Raw genomic sequence first — 23,103 nt, forward strand, 5'->3', positions numbered from 1 at the left:
TACCTGAGACCTGATGCTAAGCAGGATGTTTTCCTGCATCAGTATCAATGGCAGCATTGCTATGAAAAATGCTCACTCACATGGAAATGTGTACAAATATTAAAATTTAGTTTTGTAATGGCATTAAGTACAAGATTATGTGATGTTTGCCAGTGAAGATAGTAATACTGATAGTAACTACAACCACATATATAAAATACTTTAAATTATGTTTAAACTTGTGAAAAATAGCCTGTCACGTGTTTTATATATAGTATCTTAAAGGAAACCCACTGAGTAGTAAAAATTAAACTTTGGACTTTTTCATGGATGTCACCTGTGTAGTAAATGGTTTAAACCATTATTAAACCATTATTAAGCCTTTATCCCTGTTTGCCTGAGCTCAAACAGGAAGAGTAGAAATGGAAGATCGCAGTCTTGTGGTGACATGGCGCGGGGCTTCCTGGTGGTGTTTGGATCACCTCTGAATGATCTGGCTTGGTGAATAATTACTAAGTAATTAACCAGGGGAAATGACTCCAAAAACTTCAGTAGTGATGTGTGTTTTTGTTGGTTTAGGGTTTGGGGTTTTTTTAAGAATAACTGCATACTTGCTGACAAAACTTGAGAAGAAACAAAACAAGCCTAATGTTTCCAAGCAAAGAGCCCAGTGAATTAGAAAGGGAGGTGGGGTGGGAACAGCAGTGTTAGGCAGTGGCATTGTTCTAAAACAATACTACAAAAATTCGTTTTTTCTTTTCCTCTGTTCCTCTGAATGAAGGGCAAATTAGAGAAACTATCCAAATTCATAATTTGAGCAGCTGCTTTTATCAAATGTAATCTCAAATCCTAACTAAGTGTAACTTGCCATGAGTGATGCAGGATTTGGAAAGTCTTTCCTGTGAATTAACCTCACAAACCCTTCCTGTGTTTGAATGTCAGCAGTGGTGCCAAAGGTCGTGTCCAGACCATGCATCTGTGTTAGTTGATCCTGTTTACTGTACGGGTCTATTAATAAAGTGCTGTGACTTGCCTGTGGTGTCATCTTTGCTTGGGGGTCAGCTGGCAAGTCCACGGCCATGGTGTGTCCCTGGGTCCCTTTGTGCCCTCCCCACGCTGCAGTCACTGAGCTCTCACACGGCAGCTGCTCACAGCTTCAGGGTGAGCTGTCAGTCATCTCAGCTTTGAAAATGCTGCCACTAAGCCTGAGCTCCCGGGCTGTGAATTGGAGCATCTTCTGTCTTGTCAGAAGTGACTGCATAAATTTAGATTGAGGAAAAGCTTCCACGGTTTGAGCATTTTTAGAACTGAGTGGAGGAGTGAAGATAAACCTTGGGAAGCTCTCTTGCCTAGAATTCACAACAGATACAAATATTTTTTCACTTTTGGTTTACAGCTGTCAGAGACTGCTTTCAGCAGTGAGAGAGTTGTTTTCTGTCTAAGCAGCCTAAGAGATGTCACTTTTTCCACATGGATATAGGCTAGAGTTTAGAGCAGAGGATTAAAACTCTTGAGCTCAACGAGTGAGTCGTGCTCAGAGCTTAGGCTTCTAATAGAACATTATCATCTTTTGCTCTAGCCAGGACTGCAGACAGGTGATGTTTGTAGAGCCTCGAGACCTCCTTATGGGAGAACATTCTGCTGAAGTGAGCAAAAGCAAATGTTTGCCTAACCTCAGTCACTGGGACTAATCTCTAATCCAGCTGGCTGAAGGTAGAGTTTTGGTGTGGCTTGGGTTTTATTTATTTGTGTGTGTGCTTTTTTATTTTCTTTCTTGCTGCTGTTTTCCTTGAATGCCTAAAAGGTGGTTGCCAAACCACACCTGCTTCTCTTTCAGCTCTACATAAACATAAGCAGATTCTGTATTTTCTGTCCCATTTGGAGCAAAGCCACAACATGTTATTCCAGCTTTTTGGCTGGACAGGGAAATTGTCTTCATTCTGTCTAAATTACAGCAGGATTTTCATCCCTCAATTTGAATCAACAGAACCTGAAAACTCAGGGATCAAACAGGCATTGACTACACTGAGTTAACAAAGCTGTTTGAGTTTTTTTTTTAATTTAGAATTTGAGAAGCTAATGTTCCTGAAATGCAAAAAAATGTGCAAATGGTCAAGTTGATCTGGTTTGTGCTGATAAGAAAGAAGTTTTGGTAAAATTTATTTTTTACCTGTGACTATTCCAATGCAGGCAGTAAAACCATATCGTCATATTTGCAGTTGCTGTCATATAAGCAGAAAAAAAAAGTATGATCTTTTTCGAAGACGCTGCTAGACTGTTTGCATTTATTCTTTTATTTGTTCTTGTGGAAGTCAAGAACAAATTGAAGTTTGACAAGTGTCTTGTCTCAAGTGTATGATTCAAGATATACCTCAGAGTTACTGAGAAGAAAGAAGACTAAGAATCTGGAAATGTGTGAAACTTCTTTAAAGAAAAAAAGAGAATAGTAAAATCCTTCCATTTTTTTTTTTCTTTTGAGGTCTTGGTTTTTTAAAAAAGTGACTGTTCTTATATTGAGAACTTGTGTGTATGAGCCTCCTACATGTGTGTGGCAGAATATCCTGTAAGACAGTGGGTGGATTACTAGATCTGATTTGCAGTTTACAATAAAACTTCCTAGAAAATAAACACTTCCTTGTTGCAATGTTTTTTCAGGCAACTTGTAAGTCAGATTTTCATGGCTGTGAGTAAAGCTGATATTAGTCTTATTCATTATAGAAATCTACTATAATTTGAATTGAATTGTTAAAGTCTCCCTGAGTGTGAATACTGATACAGTTCAGCTGCAGAAATTAGTGGAAAATGGAGAATTGATTTTGTAAAATCTATAAAGAAACCAGTACCACTACCTTTCTTTTTGTTCGAAATAAGGATGAGCCTCATTTTTTTATCTTCAGTGTGAAGAATGATATAAGCTGTTTACATTATAATACTTGGTAAGCGTAAATGCTAGCTGATAAGTACTTTTAAAATATTATTAAGGTGATCATGTCTTTTTAGGAGTGGATTGTAATATCTTAGAATTTTTGTGGAAGTAAAACTTCATCTTAAATTAAATGCACTGTGTATCTTAAAATATCTGGTCCCAATCACTCTTTGAAATTTACTCGCGTTATAAGTGCCTGACTTGTGTTTCTGTGATTTAGGTGAAAAACACAATCTAAAAATGAGTCAATTCTGTTGTCTCATTAATTAAACCTTTTGATTAATCTCCAAACTGAAAATAAATCCAGTAGTTATTCTTTCAACAGTATTTTAGGTACTAGAATTTTCACATACAGTAGCAATTGCAAAATTGAAATCTTCTAAACACAGTCTCTCTTTAGATTGTGATAGAATTTTCCTTAACATTCTAGATGAAAATTAAGACTTGCAATGCATTCAAAGTAGCTTTATGCTAAAGATGCTTGCATTTCTGTTCGATTGACTCTTCTGAGGTTTAAAATCTTTTTGCTTTTTATGAAAATTCAAATGTTCAGTTAATGTAACTTAAAAATTCCCAAACCTGAAAATGTTTAATCTTTATGTCAATAGAGTAGTGCTGGAATTCATATCATACAAGTGTTTAATGTGGTCTTAAACTGATGTTCAGTAATTTTAAACACTGTTTTAGGGACCAAACTTCCTTTATAAAACCAGAGAATAATTTAAAACTTTTCTTATAACTTATTCTAGAAAAATGTTCTCACTTCTTAGCAAAAGCTCAACAAAATCCCACCTCCTCCTGCACTTAGAAATGAAACTGTAAGACTTTCTACTTCTCCAATAGGAGATGGAATACTGAGAACTTTTGAATTTTGTTCCTGTCTCTGTTTAGCTCTGAACAATTTATTGTTTTGTTTTTTTACTGTGATTCTGGATATTAACTGATGCAATGAGCAGACACAGAAACATATGGTTATCATACCAGATAAATCAATATTTTTTGTAGTTCTCAATAGATTTCCTCATGCAACTAAAAATATTAAGTAGGTATCGAGGGGAGCAGATTATTTGGGGATTAGGTTAATTAAACTAAGGTATAAAAGATTTGTCCTCTTTTCTGTTAAAAGTTGGCTAAAGGGCCACAAAACAGTCATCACAGAATAGTGAATTTAAATTAAAGGGAATGTAGGTCAGACATCTTTAAAATTAAATCACTAAATCCAGACTTGTTCCAAGTAGACGAGTTCTGCCTCCCAGAAGTGACAACTGGAAGGGAGAATTCTCCCCATTCAGGGCCTGAAAGCACTCCAAATGCTGGGAATAAGCTCGATGTGCTTGGGTTTTTTCTGGATACACTTTTGATCTGGACTTTGAGGGAGGCGGTGATGAGGGGGAATGAATCACTGAAGAGCAAATGAGCCACTGAAGTGACTCTGAGGCTTGGCATGAGTGGAGTCTGTAAAGTCCTTCATGGCAAGGAGACGCTGCCTGCAGTGGCTGGAAACATTTTTGCTGTGCTTTGTGCGTGGAACAGCTTAGTATGGTGCTATTTTAGTGTCCATCTTTAATCCTATATATTAATTCAGTAACTTTATCTTAATTACTTTCAGTATAATCATCTCCTAATTCCTCATGTGAAGGAGGAATTTTTGCTGTTTGTATCTTGCAATATTTGTTTAGAAACACTAGCTATGCTACAACTTCTTTTAAATATTGTTTATGTAGGGTTGGTTTTTTTTCACTTGCTAAAATGTCACGTGAAATTTGACTGATGGATATTCCTCTTCATAATAATGACAGATTTGAGCTAGCATTTCTTAATAGTGTGCTGTCTGAATTTCAGCCCTTTGGACAAATAAGATGAGTTTGTGGAGGGAATCAGGTAATTTAAGAACACGTCGAAAAAACACTAAAAGCATTTAATGTAAGGCACTTTTAAAGACATTGTGCAAAGAAAGCATCCATCGCTGGCCTGCTCAGTCCTGCCAAACAGAAGGAGAGGGGTGATGGCTCTGGAAGAACGTGTGCCCTGCTTTTAAAGGGCACAGAAGCTCACAGGTTTGCGTCAGGCATGGATTTCCTGTGCCTGGTTTTACAACACCAGGAGCAGTCCCCATCTGGGTCTGTATTCATTCACCACCTGCCAGTGGGAAAGGCTTTCCAAAGAAATAGTGTTGTCTTGCACTTAAATGTTCTGACAACAGTTCAGTTTCCTGAAATGTAATTGAAATCTACAGGAAATAGTAATTTGTCCGATGTTTAATTTTGGAAGTGCACAAACTCTGTAAATTAAATAGATAAGTGCTATTATATAAATTTAGAAGGCTTCAGAGTAGCACTAAAACATTAAAAATGCATTTAATGTGGGATATTCAGTTCTTTATACGTTGCTAGTGCCAATGGAAATAGGTGATGTGTTTTTTTTTTTTGCTAATGATTTTGCAAATTAGTTGTGGTGATAAGAATGTGAACAGAAGTGCTTCTTGTAAATTAAACATGATGTTGAGACTGCATTTTAATCCCATATTTGTAGAAAATTTAAGTAGTGCTGCACAAAGTCCCCCATACACTGCTAAGTGTTTTATATATTATTGTATGTAACTGCATGGGTATTTTAGAATTAATTCCTCTTTAATTCATTGTTGTATATTTTTTAAAAAAAATATTTTGAAAATAGAAATTAAAATTACAGTAAACATTGTCTTAATCTAGCAAGGAAAATGGCTTTTTCTGGGAATTGTTCATTATTCTGTGCTGCAGCAAAGGCTGGCAGTGTGTGTTTTACTAACACTTTGTTCTGAAGTCAATTGAGGATGATGTTTTTGGTTTGAATGTATATGTGGGTATGTCTGCATCCTTACTGGAACATTTCAGTCTGTTATTTTGCTTTTCTGGTTAGTTTTTAGCATTTAGAATAGATTTGTCCAAGTTTCTGTTCTTGTAAATGGCCTGCAGGATGTGTGCATACATAAGTGAAAGGCCTTTGAAATACCAACACATGGTATTTTTACACATGGTATTTGCAGAAATTGGGAGAGTTCATGGTAACCCAGTGAATCCTCTTCCTTTGTCTTTTTTCCCTGCCAGAAATCTTATTTCAGTAAGTCATTGAAGCTCAGAATGGTGGTTGTTAGTTTGCTCCCATGGAAAACTATCTTTATAATAAATTCGGGAGAAGGCATATTGGCAGTTGCTGGTACTAATTGAAAATTAGTTTATTAGTGCTTAAAAATCCTCAAACCTTCAAGTACCTGTTCACTCAAAACTTAATTTGGCATTATTTTCCAGTGTGCTTGCCCAGCAAAATCTGAGCTAAGTCTGTATTTTGAGGGGGTAAATCATTCCTAACAGGAACAGGGTGCCCTTCCTTGTCCTTAAAGTGAGAAACAAGAGGTGGGTCTGAGTGGGGAGGTGGCCAGGCCTGATGTGCTATGAAGTTTTGTAGAATCAAAACATCTTGGTGGTTTTTTCCCTACCCTTGTGATGTTTGCTATTACTTCAGTAATTCAAGAACTATAACTTCAATAGAGGAAGATTATAATTAAATACCAGATCAGTTAGTACTTGAACAAGGCATATTTTGAGTTAGTTGTTTATGGTATACTCCTAAACCATGGCCAGAGTGATTTAATCGCCTCGTATTTTTCATGCACAAGACTTTAAAATAAAAAGAAAGTATTTAAAACTGAGTATTTTTATGTGACATATTTCAAAATGGTTTTCTTCATGAAGGAGTTAATGAGGGAGAAACTTGGAACCAAATTAAAGTTAGAAGTTGAATTGGATTTCAGGAAAATAGCTGGAGTGTTGAGTTGTGTTTATTCACAAAGAGAACAAAAGAAATGTCTTTCTCATGGCACTGTACAAGGCTGTTGCTCACACAGAACCGAAGTGTCTTGAATCAGAGCATGGAGCTCCCTCCCAAAGTGTGTGCTGACAGTTAAAGGATGCTTAATTATTTATTTGAGTTTCTGAAACTCTTCAGTTCAGCTCCATGTGACTATTTCCTGAACATATTGTGATCTCCGAATGTGACAAGCAGATGCCTCTGATGGTTGAGCAAACAGTACTTATGAAAGACTTCTTTCTCTTGAAATGGCACAGACATCCTGCAGGCTGTGCTGCTCCTCTCCTGTGATTTGTAAGTCTCCACACAAATAATTGCTGGGAGGCTGCATCCCTGACAGAGGATGGAAACAAGGCACAAGCAGTGCTAGGAAATGAGAGCAATAAATAAAGCCAGAAAGAAGGAATACCCTGTTAGAGGGTGTTTTTTTTCCAAAACTTCAGTACAGATGCTGTGATACCGTTCTCTGTGCGGGGTTGTGGCCCTTGCTGTTGGGGTTGCCTGTGTGTGAGCCGTGGGATGGGGCTGCAGCTGTGCAGCCTCTCCCCCTCCTTCCCTCCCTTGGATCAGGGCTGTGGCCGACACCAGAGCACTATCACTAAAAAACCAGATTGGTATTTATAACTCAGCATTTTCTAATCAAAGAGAGAGGATTAGGTGGTGAGATAGTCGGTGTTTTACACACGTTATCTTGAACATGAACTGCTTTTCCTGTGAATCACATGCTGCAGTGAGGGAAATAAAGCTCAAGGGCAAATGTTTAGAATACCTGTGTCTATTTTTATTCAAAAAGACTGTCTAAGAGCGACTTAAAGTTTTTTACAAAGTGTGAGAAGAATCAATTGGCATAACTGAAGTGAGCTGTTTATTAGGGTGCACCAATGACACTCTCATAAAAATTTAAGCTTTAGGTTCATAGCATATTTTCATCTTTCTGTGCTGTGATGTCTATGCAGATAAACTTAAAACTTAAAGACCTGGTAAGGTATTTACTGCAGTAAGACTCTTTTGTTAAACTATGTTTGCAGTCATAAACACTCTGTGTGATTTTTACCAGGTTCCCCTTTTCCCAGAATTATCTGTGCTAATAGATGTAATTCAGTCCATTCCTGTGAAGCAATTTTTGTTTGTACTGTCCAGTCTGCTGCTTTCAAAAAAGCTTGAGTAGCTCCTACTCCTTCTTTTTGACCAATGAATATGTAGGAATAGCAGTATTTCTCTTTTTAAAGTGTTAAAGATTCATTATCATCCTGTTACCCTTTTCATATTTTTGTTTGCTCATGATGTGTAATTTGAATTAAGAGAAGTTTCTTCTGTATTTTTCAGACTCAAGCCATTTTTCCCAATTCAAGTATTGCCACCTGATGAATATGAAGACCGAGACCTCTCTATACAGGATGTTCTATTGACAGAAGGTCGACTGAAAGTCACATTAATTGAATGTTCAAGGTATATTTTTGTGCACTTCTGCTCATTCTTGACTAATCAAGGACCTGTGTTTCCTCAGTTTGTAGTAATTATAATTGTAGGCCAGTTCTGATTCACAAAGTGGCAGCTTTGGTGTTATGATTGCACTCTAACCAAGAAATGTACCTTTCTTGAAGTAAAAATGAACAAATCTAAGTTGCTGTTATTTTCTGAGGCACTTCTGGTTTGTGTGGGGACAAGCCTCTGCCTTTCTGAATTTTGCCTGGTTACAAGCTAATCTGTGCCTCCTCTTATTTGCTTAGTTTGCTTTTCTGCCTCACCAAATTATGAGTCTCTTTCTGGGACAATACGAATGTTGTAATTATTTTACTGTATTATGTAAGCAAAAGGAAATAATTGTTTCACCCAGTCTTACTTAGATAAATCCAAATCACTTTAATAAGGCAGCATTATTTTCTTGGTCTTGAACAAAATAGTGGAAAGAAATAAAATCTATTTCCTTCATTCATTGAAGAGAATATTATTCTCTTCAAAGCTGGAGAAAAGGTGTGTGGGCTCTTGGTTTGTTGGGGTTTTTTTGTCAGGCCTCTTGGTTTATATTAGATCTTATCCAAGTAGTTCTAAGGCTTTGATCTAGTCATGTGCAGTTGTACTCTTTATGAACTAAACTGCTTTGCAGAAAGACTCTTTTTAACCTGTTCTTTTCACTGCTTGTATTCCCATATCACCTCCTCTTTGCACTTTCTTTCTGTAGCCCTGTACAACCTTTTGAGCTGTATTTGCTGTGCTAATGGAGTTTATTGGTGGTCAGGATTTCCTGAAGATACTCTGCATCTAAGGGTTCTGTGGTGGTAGCAGTGGTTATATTTTTGTGGCAAAATTCCTGCTTACCCATCTCCCTGTCTTTGTGATGATCCAATGATCTTTATTCCTTGGCCACCAGGAGCATTTTCCCTTTCACTGTACTGAGTAAGGGAACTCTAATTTCTCTTTATAGCAATTCTCCAATTTCAGCCCAGTGGTGCATTCGTTTTTATCCTGAGGGCCAAAATGACCACCTTGTGCTGTGTGCAGTTGTTCTTGGTTTGGAAAGTAATCTTTTAAACACTGTCTTTCCTGAATCTGAAACACTGTGCAGCATCAACTCTTGAGTTTCTTCGCAATGAGAACTCGAATTGCTCAGTCTGACATCATTCTGAACTCTCAGTATTTTCAGCTGTCACAGATGCTTATCAGATGGCTGGAGAGGATGCAGTTGCTGATTTGTCAGGTCTGACATAATCCAAGTGTTTTATGCAGCTTGGAATTTTTCAACACACACTTGAAAATTGTCTCAACAGGCACTTCTCAGACGAGATGTGACTGTTGGACCCACAGTAATTCCTCAGATCTTCCACTTGCCCCATTCTTTTTTTGAACTAAACAGCTACGACTGCTGCCCATAGAGTCCCTCAGCGAGTAAATAGTCTCACTTTGCATCTGAAGGAATTAATGAGATAGAAAAAGAAACAGAGAATTTGGGTGGTGAAAGAAGAAACATTCAATATTTACAAAAGTAACAGTGATGGAGTTTCCCTTTTCCACCAGTCCTCTGTGAGCTGCTGTGAAGGTTGGCTGGGCCAGTTCCCAGTGCAGCCCTGTGTGCTGACATCCAGGCCTTTTGCACTTCCATCTGCCATAGGGACCTGACCATTTTCCATTCTTTCATTTTCATTCCAGAATGAAAGATCGCTTTAATTTCTCTGTGGTTTTCAGTTTTGCTCAGTGCCCCAGAAGGTTTCATATTTTCTTGGTACAGTAGATGATCTTTGACTTCTTTACAAAATTTGGAAGTAGAACTCTTCTATCTAGTCAGGTAATAGAGTTCTGCTGCTTCTCCCATTTACATCTGGACATCAGTGGTGGAACTATAGTGGTAAAATATTTAACAAACTTCTTCTATGTTATAAATGGCTTGTTTAATTTAATTATATTCTTCACATGACCAAATACTTGTACTTTTGACACTTCTTTTCTAATTGCAGGCTTGACCATAGCAATTTTTGTTGTCATGCTGTTGAAAGAAAAATTGAATGTGCTCATAAATTAATGAAAGGATGGGAGCTTTGGTGTAAACAAATACTAAGGAATATGTCTTGCCAATCTTTATCTGACCTGTACAAAAACCTCAAGTTTTCAAAAAGTGCGATTCCGTCAAAGAACTTAATTGTATCAAAAAATGCTGTTATCTGCCATTAGGTTAAAACTTCTAAGAAAAAAGGAAAGACAAAGCAACATGCTGTTAAATTTGAGGTTTGCTTTTTTTTTTAAAGAATCACTATGAAGAAAGGTGAAATCTCAATATGACTCTTGGTTTTGCTTATGACTTACATTGTGGTTCTGGCTAAAAATCATCCTATTCCTGTTTTCAGCTATCTTATGTGCTTGTTCTTCTGTCCAGTACAGCAAAATAGATCTTGTGCTGATATTTTAGAGGGGCCATAAATGCCCCTGAAAAGTTCCCTAAGAGTGTGTCTAAGTGAGCAGAAGCAAGCCTGAGAGCTGTCACAGTCAAAAGGTGTTTGCTCTTAGGTTGTCCTAATTTTACCAGTTCTAATTATTGATGAAAGTTATCTTCAGTAGCTTTACTTAATTTTCAAAGTATATTTACACTTTTTGATTATAAATATTTAACCTAGAAACATTATTTAACATTGTCAAGATAAATGGAGAAAATTGACAAGTTTTTCTGAATGCTTTTGTCTGTATCATCTAAAGAGTTGTATAACACATCAGAATCACAAATAAGATACTTGGAATGAAAGCTTGGAAACTGTTCTTGTCAAATGTATATAGGAAGTTTAGGGGGGAATTAAAATCTAACAGCTCTGTTGAATGAGTAAGGTTTGTTTGAAGTTTTTATTCCATAATACTTATCTGCTTCCAGCTACTGTGAGATAAGCTGTGAACAACTTGGTTGCTGTTCTATAGCCTCAAGTTTATGGTCTGGGTTTTTTGTGATGTTTAAGACTAAAGTAGAAGACTCTGGTGGCTATTGTTGCTCTTCTTAAAATAAAACAAAAGCTCTTTATGGAAAAAAAGCCAATTGAACATTTTATTTAAAAACAAGCCGACCAACCCCTACCCCCTCATCCCCCCCCCCAAAAAAATTAAGGAAAACACTCTAGGGAAAAAAGTCAACTCAAAAAAACCCCTTAGCTAAAAATTGTTATATTTTGTATTTTTGAGTTCTTCCACTAGAGGGTGGCAATGTCTTTCCTTTGGTGTGAGGCTGTGCCTGTGCCATCTGTTCTCTCTGGACTTCTACATATACACATTGGTAATGGTGTGTAGATGAAGAATAGGGAGTTTAATGTGATATCTGGGATATATGTAATGGTATTACAGTTCTTACCACAGGCTTTTCTATTTCAGGTTACTGATGTTTGGATCCTATGAAAGAGAAACAAATGTTCATTGCACAATGGAGCTGAGCAGTAATGTTTGGGAAGAAAAATCAAGAAGTTCTATTAAAACGGTAAAAATAAGTGTGTCATCTTTGTATATTGCAATTTGTCGTGTGTTCTTGATATGTTGTCTAGACATTGTGTCTTTAGGCAAACAAATGGGTTATATAACAGAAAAAACAAACCCAAAACATAGCAGACCAGCTATTTACTTTTATTCCACTGTCAAATTAACATGTATGGAGAACATCGAGTTCAGTTCTCACAGCTGTGTTTGAGACTGTAGCTGGTTTGAATATACTGTCAGCTGTCCACCTGCATTAAAACAAACAGTGGAAAATATAAATTTTATAGTCCTGTTGTATTTGGGTGGGGCAGTGTTTAGAAAACAGTAAGATTCACCTGTCTCTGCCTGGCCAGTATTGTAAGGTAAGGTTTTACTAATTATTGCACTTGATCACAGGAGTTTAGCAGCATGCAGACTGCAGATTGCCTGCCTTTTTTGTGTGTGTGAGGGGAGAATGACCTTTTTCTATTTCTTCAAAGAAGAGGTGTGATGTATGAAGGAGCCTTTCAGTTTTACATCAGAGGGATATTGTGGTAGTAATCAAATTGAATTGGGCTTGTGCTGAGCAGTAAGTAGTGTGCTTCTTGAAGAAAACCCCCCAAAGCTTTAAAAAGACTTGATGTTAACAGTTTCATGTAAAGAAATCACTGGAACAAAAATCCCTGTCCTGCATTTTACCCTCTGCTGAGTGCCACTAACTTAAGCCCCTGTGCCTTTGTTACATCTGACTGAAGTTTGGAAACCAGCATCGTTTTCCACTGGAGCAGCAAGAATCCAGAATTTCAACATCTCATTCAGTTTTCCACCATGAAATTCCACTTTTCATTGGGTCTAAAATCCTTGTAACAAATGCTGTGGTACTTGTTTTCAGCTCACTGTATATTATATTTTGCCAAAAAGGGTGCAGGGCTGAGCAACAGCTGTGAAAACATGCACAGGTCTGCAGGGTTGATGCTCTGGCAGTAAAGGCGGCAGTGCATTGATTTACCAGTACACTCATCTAGACATATTAGCATGAGATTATTTTAGAGGTTGAGTAGCAATGTTAGAACACATTCTTTTACACTTTATCAACAGACGAGGAAAGGAAAAACGCTCCACAGACACTGTGGCACTGGTGTGTTTGTGACAGCAGATGGCAGCAGGAGGAAACGAGTGAGGGTGGAATGGCTTCTTTTAAAACTGGAAAAGTACGGAGAGACTCTAAAAACTCATCTTCTCTGTCAGTATCTAAAGTGAAATGGCAGGTTTTTACGTGGAGTGGCAGTTTTTAAACATGCCCTAAGTTTTTGGAAATCTGGCCCGCAGTGTACGGGGGGTTTTCTGTGGTGCAATCCTCCATTGCATTCAAACCCTGCCAGAGCAGAGACTCCTTCCTTTGGGCTGCTGTATCTCAAGCTCAGCTGGCACTGGAGAATTCACTCCAGTTTCACACCAATTCAGGTGCCCAACCACCTTGAACTTGAGGCCCCTGGAATGGTGGTCTGGTTTAAAGACCCTGCTTTTGAAAGTCTTAATATGGAACAGTATAGAAACTGAAAATTAGCAACTTGCAGAACTATGTTTTGGGTCTCAGTTTATATTCAACAGATTTAGTGAAATCCTGGAAATCTCTTTTCTGTAGGAAAGCTGGTTAAATTTGCAAGCTATGTTACAAAATGTTAGGACATCTCTATTGAGTGGTAAGAGTATTTTCAAAGGTCCTCAACAAAATGGGAAGTGTTGCTTACACATTTAGCACTGGAACTTAGTTTGTTCTTTTCAGAAATATTAACTGAGTAGTTAAATAGTAAGTTATAATGAGAAAATTGTGTTATTTTTCCAAACAAAAAGTTCACTCCTATCCTTAGCTGGGATTATTAGCCCTAACACAATATTAACCATGAGGTAGTTGATCACAATATCTTTCTAATATTAAATCCTTATTTTAGTGCTCACATGTGTAATACTTACTCGAGATGAAGTCAGAATGAATAACAACTTCAGAAACTACAAAGGAGAAATAGCAGACAAAATTGAAATGCAAAGTTAGCAGATACATTCTGGTTTAAGAGGGTCTACTTTATACAAGCCTCACAAAGGCATGACAGTACATCCCCTGGTTCAGACTACATTCTACAATGTTCCTGAAGAAAATCCTCATAACTTTCTATACTTCCTGACATTTTCATTCTTTTTGTGTTAGTAGTAGTGATAAAAGATTAGAGAGGTTTAATACTTCATAATGAATTTTGGCAATGCTTTAATCTGATCTCAGAATTCATGGAACATTAGTAGATGTCACAATTGATTTTGAAAAAAGATGCTGTGTTATTGAATATCTCCAGAGCATTATTGAAGTGTCTGTTACAATACAAAGGTGTCTCAGGCTTGTGTTTGTCAAATCTGAAACATGAGTAAGGCTTCAGAGAGTGATTTGGCACATTCCCATGTGAAACATGTAAACATCCTTAAATACCTTAATTAGTAGTACATGCTGCTGGAATTAACGTTAATCAGTGCATTGCTATGGAAAAATGACGTGTGGCTAGGATGCAGTAATTAGCATTAGCAGCATTGGATTACCAGACAGGTGTTCTATGGTTAAGTAATGAGATATCTCTAAATGAGGTGCATGCTTGTAGATATGAAGTGGAGGCTGTATCATAAATGTGAATACTTATGTCCACTGGGCTGCCAGTCAGCAGGACCAGCTTGATTTCTACAAACAAAAAGAATTGTTCTATTTTCCCTTGGAGCACATCTGTTCAGAGTGAACCCTGGGCCCTCTCTACCTTTGGTGAGACTCTTGCTGTGACTTTACCAGTGCCAACACTTCCTGTGTGGTGTTGTGAAAGAACAGCATGATTTTTCAACAAAAATCAAAGTTTTTTTATGTATAAAAGGAAAATATAGCCTGCTTTCTTTAGAACTGGCAGAAGAATGGACACGAAGATGAACTAGGAGTAGCAGAGACCTGAGGTAGCTTTGTAGTGCCCTGTGCATTGACTGCAGTGCCTTGACTGCTCTAGAGATGCTGGTGCTTTTCTCTGGTGCTTTCCTCTGGATCCCCCTCTGTAGAGAAGAATGACTCAAAAATGCATTTGTATTGAAGCGAGAATCTTGTTTCTTATGAACTGCTCTGCAAATCTTTGTAGTCATGTTTCTTTTATCTATATACTGATTTTTCTGATAAAGATGAAGGAGTTTTCTAGAAGTTGTAGAAACTGTTGCAAAGAGATTGGTATCTTCTGATAGTCTGATACCCAGAAAACATATGTAAACTGTAAATGGTTTGTGCTTTTTACTGGTTGTAAGAATATGAAGTCATGGGGAGAGGTTCTCAACTGCACACCAAAAATGTATCTGTTCAAGTTTTCTCATAAAGTCTTTTTTATAGATATTCAGGAGCACAAGAGAACTAGTACTGATTATGAAATAAGTTAAACAACCCAAGAAAAATATGAGGGAACACCTCTAAACTCTGGTGTCAACTGTGTTGTCTGAGGTGGTACTGTAGGAATAGCCACAGGTTCATGTTTCTCCACAGTTTCTTATTTCTACAGGCAGTAAGTATTGGAGCTTTTTATTGTTGGTAGGATTTTTCATTACAATTTTTTAAATCCCTTTTATAAATATTAACTTTAATGATACTGAAGCTGCATTTCTTGTTCTGCAAAGTAAAAATTTCCATCTAAAATGCCACATCTGGTAGCCCATAAGATTCACTCTTGTAGCAATTGTCTCAGAAGCACACAAATGTCTCCTGAAGTAATCTAATAATGGAAAGAATTAAAGAATTAAGATATGCATCCCAGTGTTGTTTTATGACTACTGCTTGATGTTTTCTCCAGTTCATTCTGAACACTGTGGTCAGCACTGGAGTAACTCCAGGGTTGGACCTATAACACCATCTTTCAATTTTGCACTATGAAGAAAAGAGCAATATTTCTCAGCTTTTCATAAAACTAAATTTCCTTTATCAAGGATTAAGGGGAACTTTAAGGTATTCCAGTACCATAATATATGAATCTAAAATGAAAAATAATGTAAATCAAATCCAGCACCTTCTGAAATGAGTTGCCTGAAGGTACTAAACTATAATGTCAAAATTTAAAGTAACTGTGAAATGTTAATTTGTGAATACATGGAGTTAAATGCCTCACAGTTGGCATTTCACTGTGCTTATTTAACAGCCTGCCATTTCAGCATTTAATCCTATCAAAAGAAAGAAGGAGGATTAAAGCAGGAAAAGCTTTCTGAAAATGTCACTTTTTATGAAAATTCATGATCTTGTAAAACTTGGTAATATTTGTAAATACAATGGGGAATAGTTCTGAGATTTGTGCCTTACATAATATTCTGTAATCTGTCTTTCAAATAAACTTGAAGGCCATCAGGATTTTTTTGGTCTCAGCCTAAACATTTAAGCTTTTTGACTTGGAGCTTCAGAAAGCTTTGCTGTGATTTAATGAACAACCTTCTGTGAAAATGCATTGTAGTTCTTTATTGCTTAGAGACTGTTGAATATGAACATGAAAAAAAAAAAAAAACACCAGAAAACCCCATTGACAGAGGTGTTTATTTCAGTGTACATTCAGATACAGTTCTTTAGAACCTAGTGCCATTATTCCAGTCACAGCCTGACCTGGTACTTCTTACCTGCTCATCAGAAGCTGTCCTGTGCTGCATCCTGGCCATGAACACTCTCTCTGGGGCAGGCAGAAAGTGGAACTTGCCACACTCTGGCATTTGGCAGCCGACAGTGCTAAATGTTGCATGTGCTGCATCCAATTCTGGGGCGTCCCTTCCCTGCACCTTTTGTTCAAATTTAACATTGGGGTTTTCCCTGGAGTGCTGCAGACATTGACTACTTACAACAAATCTGACTTGCTGAGTATCAAATTTAAAACAGTAGATGAAAAGATTAATGGATAAAATAACTTGAGTGAGAAGAAGCTGTGCTGAGCAGTGCTTAGTGCTGTGTTCTTGCATCTTCTCGTCCCCAGCTCTTACTTTGAGAGCTACGAACAAGGCTCATTCATGGTCCTTGGATTTAGGAGGAGTTCTTCAAGAACCAGATACTTTTCTTGTTTAGTGAAATAAGTTTGATTTGAAGCCACCTAATTCCAGTTGAAATGTCCATTAGATTTTGTAGCCATGTTGTATTACAGATGCCATTGATCATACTGTCTCCCCAGCTGAGGTCTTCCAAGCTGATCCTTTGGCAGGTGTTGACATCTGAGAACATGGCAGTGACCTCCTGATTTGTCACAGTCATGAAAGAGGCACCAGCCTTTTAGTTGGTTATGTTGTCCTTAGTAAGAATTTTCTGGATGACTATTCTAGGACAAAAGTTACATGAAACTTGAGGCTTATTCAGGGATTAATTATGTTCTTTTAGTACTTTCTACGGAGCTGATATGAAAAGAACACTCATTTTTTCCTGTTGTGTTTTTATGCATGTAATAGTCAACCTGTAGGACAGATTCTATGAGCTACCTTTCAGTTGACTATTTTATGTATCACCCTGATAGTTTGACTGTAAGCTTTTCTTGTCATGCTATTTAATGTACTGGTTCATATTTAAAGATACGTAACTATTAAGTAAACAATAAATTACACCTTTTCCTTAGAAATGCTTGTAAAAGTGAAGACTGTTTCAGAGTTCACCAGGATGGTGGTGCTGGTGACTCATTTTTTTCCCTATTCTTGCTGCCTGTTCTGCAACATGTCCAAATACTGAATGCAGTAAAGAGGTTTAAGTAGGTTTTACAGCAGCTGTCTTGCTCATTTGTGAAGAAATTGATTTACAGTGATAGCTGATCTTGCTAAATAAATAGATGGCTGATGCATGAAAGCTAACTTTGTTTGTACAAACAGTATGGCTTATTGTAAGAGAGATAACAGTGCTTTATTGACCAGAATAGACAAAGTGGTTTCTGGGTAATTCAGTATTTCTGGAATGACTTTTTAAATTATTTTGTTAGATCCTATTGCAAAGTAGCATGGCCAGATGAGCTGGCAGCTTGGATTGGAGGATGCCTCACGTGGCTGAAGTGGAAGGGGAGGGACTTACTTAAAAACAGGTATCTACAGCCACCTTTGGAAAAGTAAGCTGGTTCTGTTCTCATTGGTTTGTAGTTTATTCTGCTCTTCAGCCCTCCAGTTTACTTTTAAAATATATTTTCTCTGATAACGTTATAATAGTCACCCTTTTCCTAAAATAGTTTTTTTCTTTTCAGATCTCTTTTCAGAGACTGGGATCTGTTCTTACTAAGGAGGCAGTAACTAGATTAGAGCTAATTTTCTTATCTGTATGGATTTTAGTGATGTTGCAATGTTTCCCTACCAAATCAGGACCTCATGAAGCTGGGCAGGTTGACAGCTGTTTTCCCTCCACTGGTGAACAGTTATGTCTCCCAGAATAATGAAGAAGGGGAGTCTGTGCTGAATGTGTAACTTCTGAACAGAAATCTTTTCCAGAGAGAAAGCCTGGGAGTAGGTTAAAAGTTGGGGAAAAGAGGCCCATGGCTGTGAGTCAAAATACTTGTTAAGAAATAGCAAGGTATTGGCACTTGGTGCTCACAAACTCTCCTAAAACCAGTCATATTCCAAAATCCATGTGAGATGTGTGCAGGTTTGACACGACAGAGTTGCGGAGTTGTTCTTTTCTGACTGCAGGTTGCTCAGTGGGAACTTGTCTGAGCGTTACTGCCACAAGCAGTTCATCATCTGGAGGTTCATCTTGCAGTTAAGGCAGAGAAAATTACATTGGAGTTTCTGCAGACTGTCAAAGGATAGGCAAGTGCTTGTAGTTGTCACAGAACAGCTGATGTTCAACTTCTGCCCTTCAGGAATCTGATAGTGTCCTTGCTTCTGAGTTTAAATATCTCACCTGTTTATAGATTTTGGACTGCATTAATAACTACTGAGAAGACCATACAGGAAATCTCAGCTGCTTGGTTCTGGTTCCTATGTTTTTTGTTTACACTGGCTAAATTAGCAATTACATTAGCTTAAACAAAAGCATTGTCAGGTTGCATACCAGAAAGAAATTTGGAATGGAGACTTAAAAAAAAATCCTTAAGTAATAACTATAAAATAATTATATTATTTATTTAACTAATGTTATAAGCTAATATATAAACGGCTATTCTTTAATGTAGGTATCTGATGCCCTTCAGTGGGATAGAAATGAATTTCCATACACCACAAATAGTTAGTTGATGTCTAGTCATTTTAAATTTTGTGGTTCAAGTGTCAAACTACAGGTATAAAATGTACTGAGTGAGTACAAAGAAAGCCTTTAATTTTGTGGGAAGAATTCCTTATTCTGAGTACACTCTAATGTATTGTAACTATTTTTATGATGTCAAATGCTTTAAGTAGTTCAGATTCTTGGACTCAAGGTCATGCAGTGTTGTTGCATGTGTCACATTTTGCCTTCCTAGAATGTAATTATTTAACTGAACATTATCTCAAATTGACTGTTTTTCTTGCTTTCTTGCTTTCTTGCTTTCTTGCTTTCTTGCTTTCTTGCTTTCTTGCTTTCTTGCTTGCTTGCTTGCTTGCTTGCTTGCTTGCTTGCTTGCTTGCTTGCTTGCTTTCTTGCTTGCTTGCTTGCTTGCTTGCTTGCTTGCTTGCTTGCTTTCTCTTCAGCCACAAGCTGAACCATAAATTAGGTGCTTTTCTCAGTGTTACAAGTCTCTTCTAGGTCTGGTGGAGCTCAACACACAGAGGCCACACAGAGTGAATGAGAACCGTGGTGTATTTATATTGTTGTTATAATTTTCACTGGTTACTGCATTACCAGTTACTGTGGCTGTTTTATGTCTATAGAATAGCAGGAGTGGAATCTCACTTTGTAGGCAAAAGTGAATGTTAAGATAATTATCAGTGTAAGATAAGTGTTTCTTAATGGCAACCAAGCATCCTAAAAATAGTCTCCATAATTTTAAAAAAATCTATAAGCAAACATTTCATGAGGCAGGTGCAGTGCATGTTCTCCCAGAGCTCTGTAAGGGCAGCAGAGAGCAGTAAGAGAATAATGTGAGTGGGCAGCACAGCAATTGTCCTGGAAAAGCCTTGGGGATCAAACCTGAATTGGCAATTCCTGTCATACAAATAAAATGACTAAAAGGTCACCTGTGTATTAAGGTTAGAGGGATGCTCTGCAAAGGCCACATGCAGATCAGAAGTGATCGGGAGTAAATCATCATTGGAAAATAGAACATTTCCCTTAATGCAATCTGGTAAAAGGCCGTCTCTGTCAGAGTTTGGGTGAGATAAATAGAATTTATGAACTATGAGTGTCTTCACAGATACTTTAACCAAAAGTCAGTCTATTCAGATCCATACTTATGTCATCCCTTTCCATTTTTAGATGCTTCATTTGGAACTAATATAATGTCTGTGTATCCTCAGATTCATTTGATGTTAATCAAAGCTTTAGATTTTCCTTGGCTGAAGGAAAGAAAAGAAACCTAATTCCGTAGAAACCTGAGGCAAATATGTAGAAATATTTTTGTCTGTTTTGTTTTTTGGGTTTTTTAAATTATTAAAACCATCTAAAAAGCATATATATTATAAATATGCATATGCACTTTTTATATGCAAGTTGTGCATATATATAAGTACATACACTTAATAAATATAGATATAATGGAAAACATCAGTTGCTCTATTTCACAAAATATATATGGAAGTCTGATGGACAACAAGTTGATTATGCATTAAAAAATGTAGATACTTGCAAATACAATAAGTGACTCTTGAGAAACTGGAATTAACTCCCCCAAAGTTCATCAGCAGTCAAGAAATAACAAAAGTTTCTGCTTAGAGAGCAATTGCAGAAATCTGTTTCTAGGTTCAACAGCAGTTAAATCACACATGTGTGGGAATATATCAGGAGTATTCTGTATAGCAACTTGTAAACTAAAAACAATCACTTTACATAACTGTGAGCTACATGTGAAGGAGCATAGGATTACAGTGTTCAGAAATTTCTAATGCAAACAAACATGTGGTTCATCTCCACTGTAAATCTCCCCCTTTCAAATCAGTGATTTTCACTGGTTTAAATCATAGTAGGATTTCATTGGACTAGGTAAGGGTACAACAAATAACTTGCTTAAGTCACAAACTGCTGTTCAGTCACGTGGCATTTCTGTGAAATGTGGAGTCCAGTTCTGTTTGAGCTGTATAATCTGTTCTTGGGGCCCGTGAAACACACCAGTATGGCAATTACTCTATTTTTGCATTCAAGACTGATGTATAGACTCTAGATCAAGTTCTCTCTATGGACATGTACATATAAATAAATGAAAGAAAGTTTGGCAAGTGGATGTGGGTTTTGCAAGTGAAGTGGACAGTGGGGTGCTTAGGCTGCCCCTGCTAGAGTCACTGCGGCCTCGGGGCTGAGGGCAGCACTTCCACAGCAGTCCTGAAGATCTTGCTGGGCTCTGCTGCTGCTCTGTCCTCGTGAGATACTCACGACAGGATTGGCATTAGGAGCACCACTGCTGACACACTGCTGCAGCTTCCTCTGCAGGGAATGCACTCGGTGTGTTCCAGAAACACGAGGACTTTCCAATGCAAATCAAAGCACAGGAGATGGGGACCACGGCGAGTTCTGCCTCAGGAGCACACGGCTGGCCTGAGCTGAAAAGCTGAGCCGTGCACAGCAGGAAGGAAGAGCCAACAGTGTCTGTCAGCTTGGTGCAGGAGACCGTGTGCAGTGATAAATACCTGCACCAGTTCTGCTGCAGAAACAGAGAGCAGAGAATGGAGGAGAAGAATAACGCTACCAGCAAAGTCAGCTCATGGGAGTAAAGCAGCTGTGAATATTTGGCTAGTGTGGAATCTTTAAAGTGCTTGATTAATGTATGTTATTTACAGGTTTGAGAAACTCCCAGGAAATGTGGTTGTACCATCAGAAACATTCACCAGAGAATTTGGCGTGATTCTAAGTATTTCTTTGTAAATATATATATGTGTAGTCCAAAACAAGATTAAAATGTTGTCTGGAAAAGGTATCTGTTTGAGCTAAGTCAGTAATTTAGAATGGAAGGGACCCCTGGAAGTAATCTAGTCCCAGCTCCAGCCAGATCCGTGCCAAGCTGGCTCAGACCCTCCTCCTGAGCACAACCAGGCAGTCCTCGTTGATAAAAAAGTCTTTTTTCTTCAAACTGTATTTTCTTCTGCTAAATAGCACATGACAGATGATGCTGTTACACAGGGAGGGGAGGGCAGCAGAGCTATCTGATTTCAACTAGTTAAATAAAAATAATTCACAAAAAGACTAAATTAGTCTTCAGACTAGCCTAAGGAGATATCTGTAGGAATGGCTTCAGATGGAATAAACTTTCTTTGTCTAGCAGGCAGCGCAGGCTGAAGGCAGTTTTAGCCTAAAAACTCTTAATTAAATTGCATCAAGATTACATCTGAGGTACAGACTTGCTGGAGAGAGAAAGTAATAATAAACTTCTTCATTTTGGCTACAATGGGTGTTTAGCCAAAACATGGGAACACCTATGATGGATTTTTACTCATTGCAAAACAGCATTTGAGAAAAGAATTCAGTTTTTTAAACAAGTTTTTTGCCAATCTTGGTACATGTTTGTATTTCCACTGGCGTTCTTGAAGCTTTTGCTATTGGAAGAGAATCTGAAATAGGAAGTATTCTAAAAATGTTTGTAATAACTAGGAGCAAACTCTTGGCTGCTGTTGTGAGCAGAGACATTCAGATTCTTGCCAACTGACGTGGAAGTGGATGAGGAACCAAAAGTCTTAGCTGCATATGATTGAAGTAACCAAGAGTTGTAATTAATTCCCGAGCTTTAAAAATAGCTGCTAGGAGGAACAGATTTTATGACAGGTCATTAAAGCAATATTCGCTCATATCTCGTAATTTTGATGAAAATAAATGAGATCTACCCGAAAATTAAGAACCTGATTCTCACTAAGAAAAAAAAAATTACTTCTGCAGAGATTAATTTTATTTATTAATTTGTTCTAACAGATGGAAGTAGTAACTTATAAAGACACTGGAAATGTGTCCTGGACACAATAGACACTTTTCTGCACATTCAGAAATAATTTAGTGGAGCAAAGGGTTCTTTTTTGATTTTGCCAAATCTTCAACCTGGTGTATAACTCTTAAAATGCTGAGGTACATATTTTAAATCTACAATAGAAAAGACTGAAGGAATGCTGCTGTGGCTGCAGGAAAAACAGTGTAAGGAAAAATGCTGTTGTGGGTCTTGACAGATTTTATCCTGGGCCTCCTTTTCAGCAAAGCTGAGGTAGAATGGGAGAGGTGTGTGCAAATTCCTTTCTCTTTCTTCTCCTCTGTCTATATCAGAAATAAATCTTTGACATTGAAACCTGGTACTCTTTTTTACTTTTTATTTTTGCATTTTACGGGGGAG

At 37.5% G+C, this 23,103-nt stretch overlaps 1 protein-coding gene across 1 annotated transcript in view; it reads left to right on the forward strand.

Moving 5' to 3' along the window:
- PDZD8 (PDZ domain containing 8) overlaps window positions 1-23,103 on the forward strand; it is a 51,848-nt gene that overhangs the window by 8,653 nt on the left and 20,092 nt on the right. Inside the window, exons 2-3 of the mRNA XM_063405228.1 lie at window positions 8,078-8,200; window positions 11,594-11,696. Of these exons, the coding sequence (XP_063261298.1) occupies window positions 8,078-8,200; window positions 11,594-11,696 (226 nt within the window). The remainder of the gene's footprint in view (window positions 1-8,077; window positions 8,201-11,593; window positions 11,697-23,103) is intronic.

This window comes from Prinia subflava, chromosome 9, assembly GCF_021018805.1.
Source record: "Prinia subflava isolate CZ2003 ecotype Zambia chromosome 9, Cam_Psub_1.2, whole genome shotgun sequence".
NCBI classification, from domain to species: domain Eukaryota; kingdom Metazoa; phylum Chordata; class Aves; order Passeriformes; family Cisticolidae; genus Prinia; species Prinia subflava.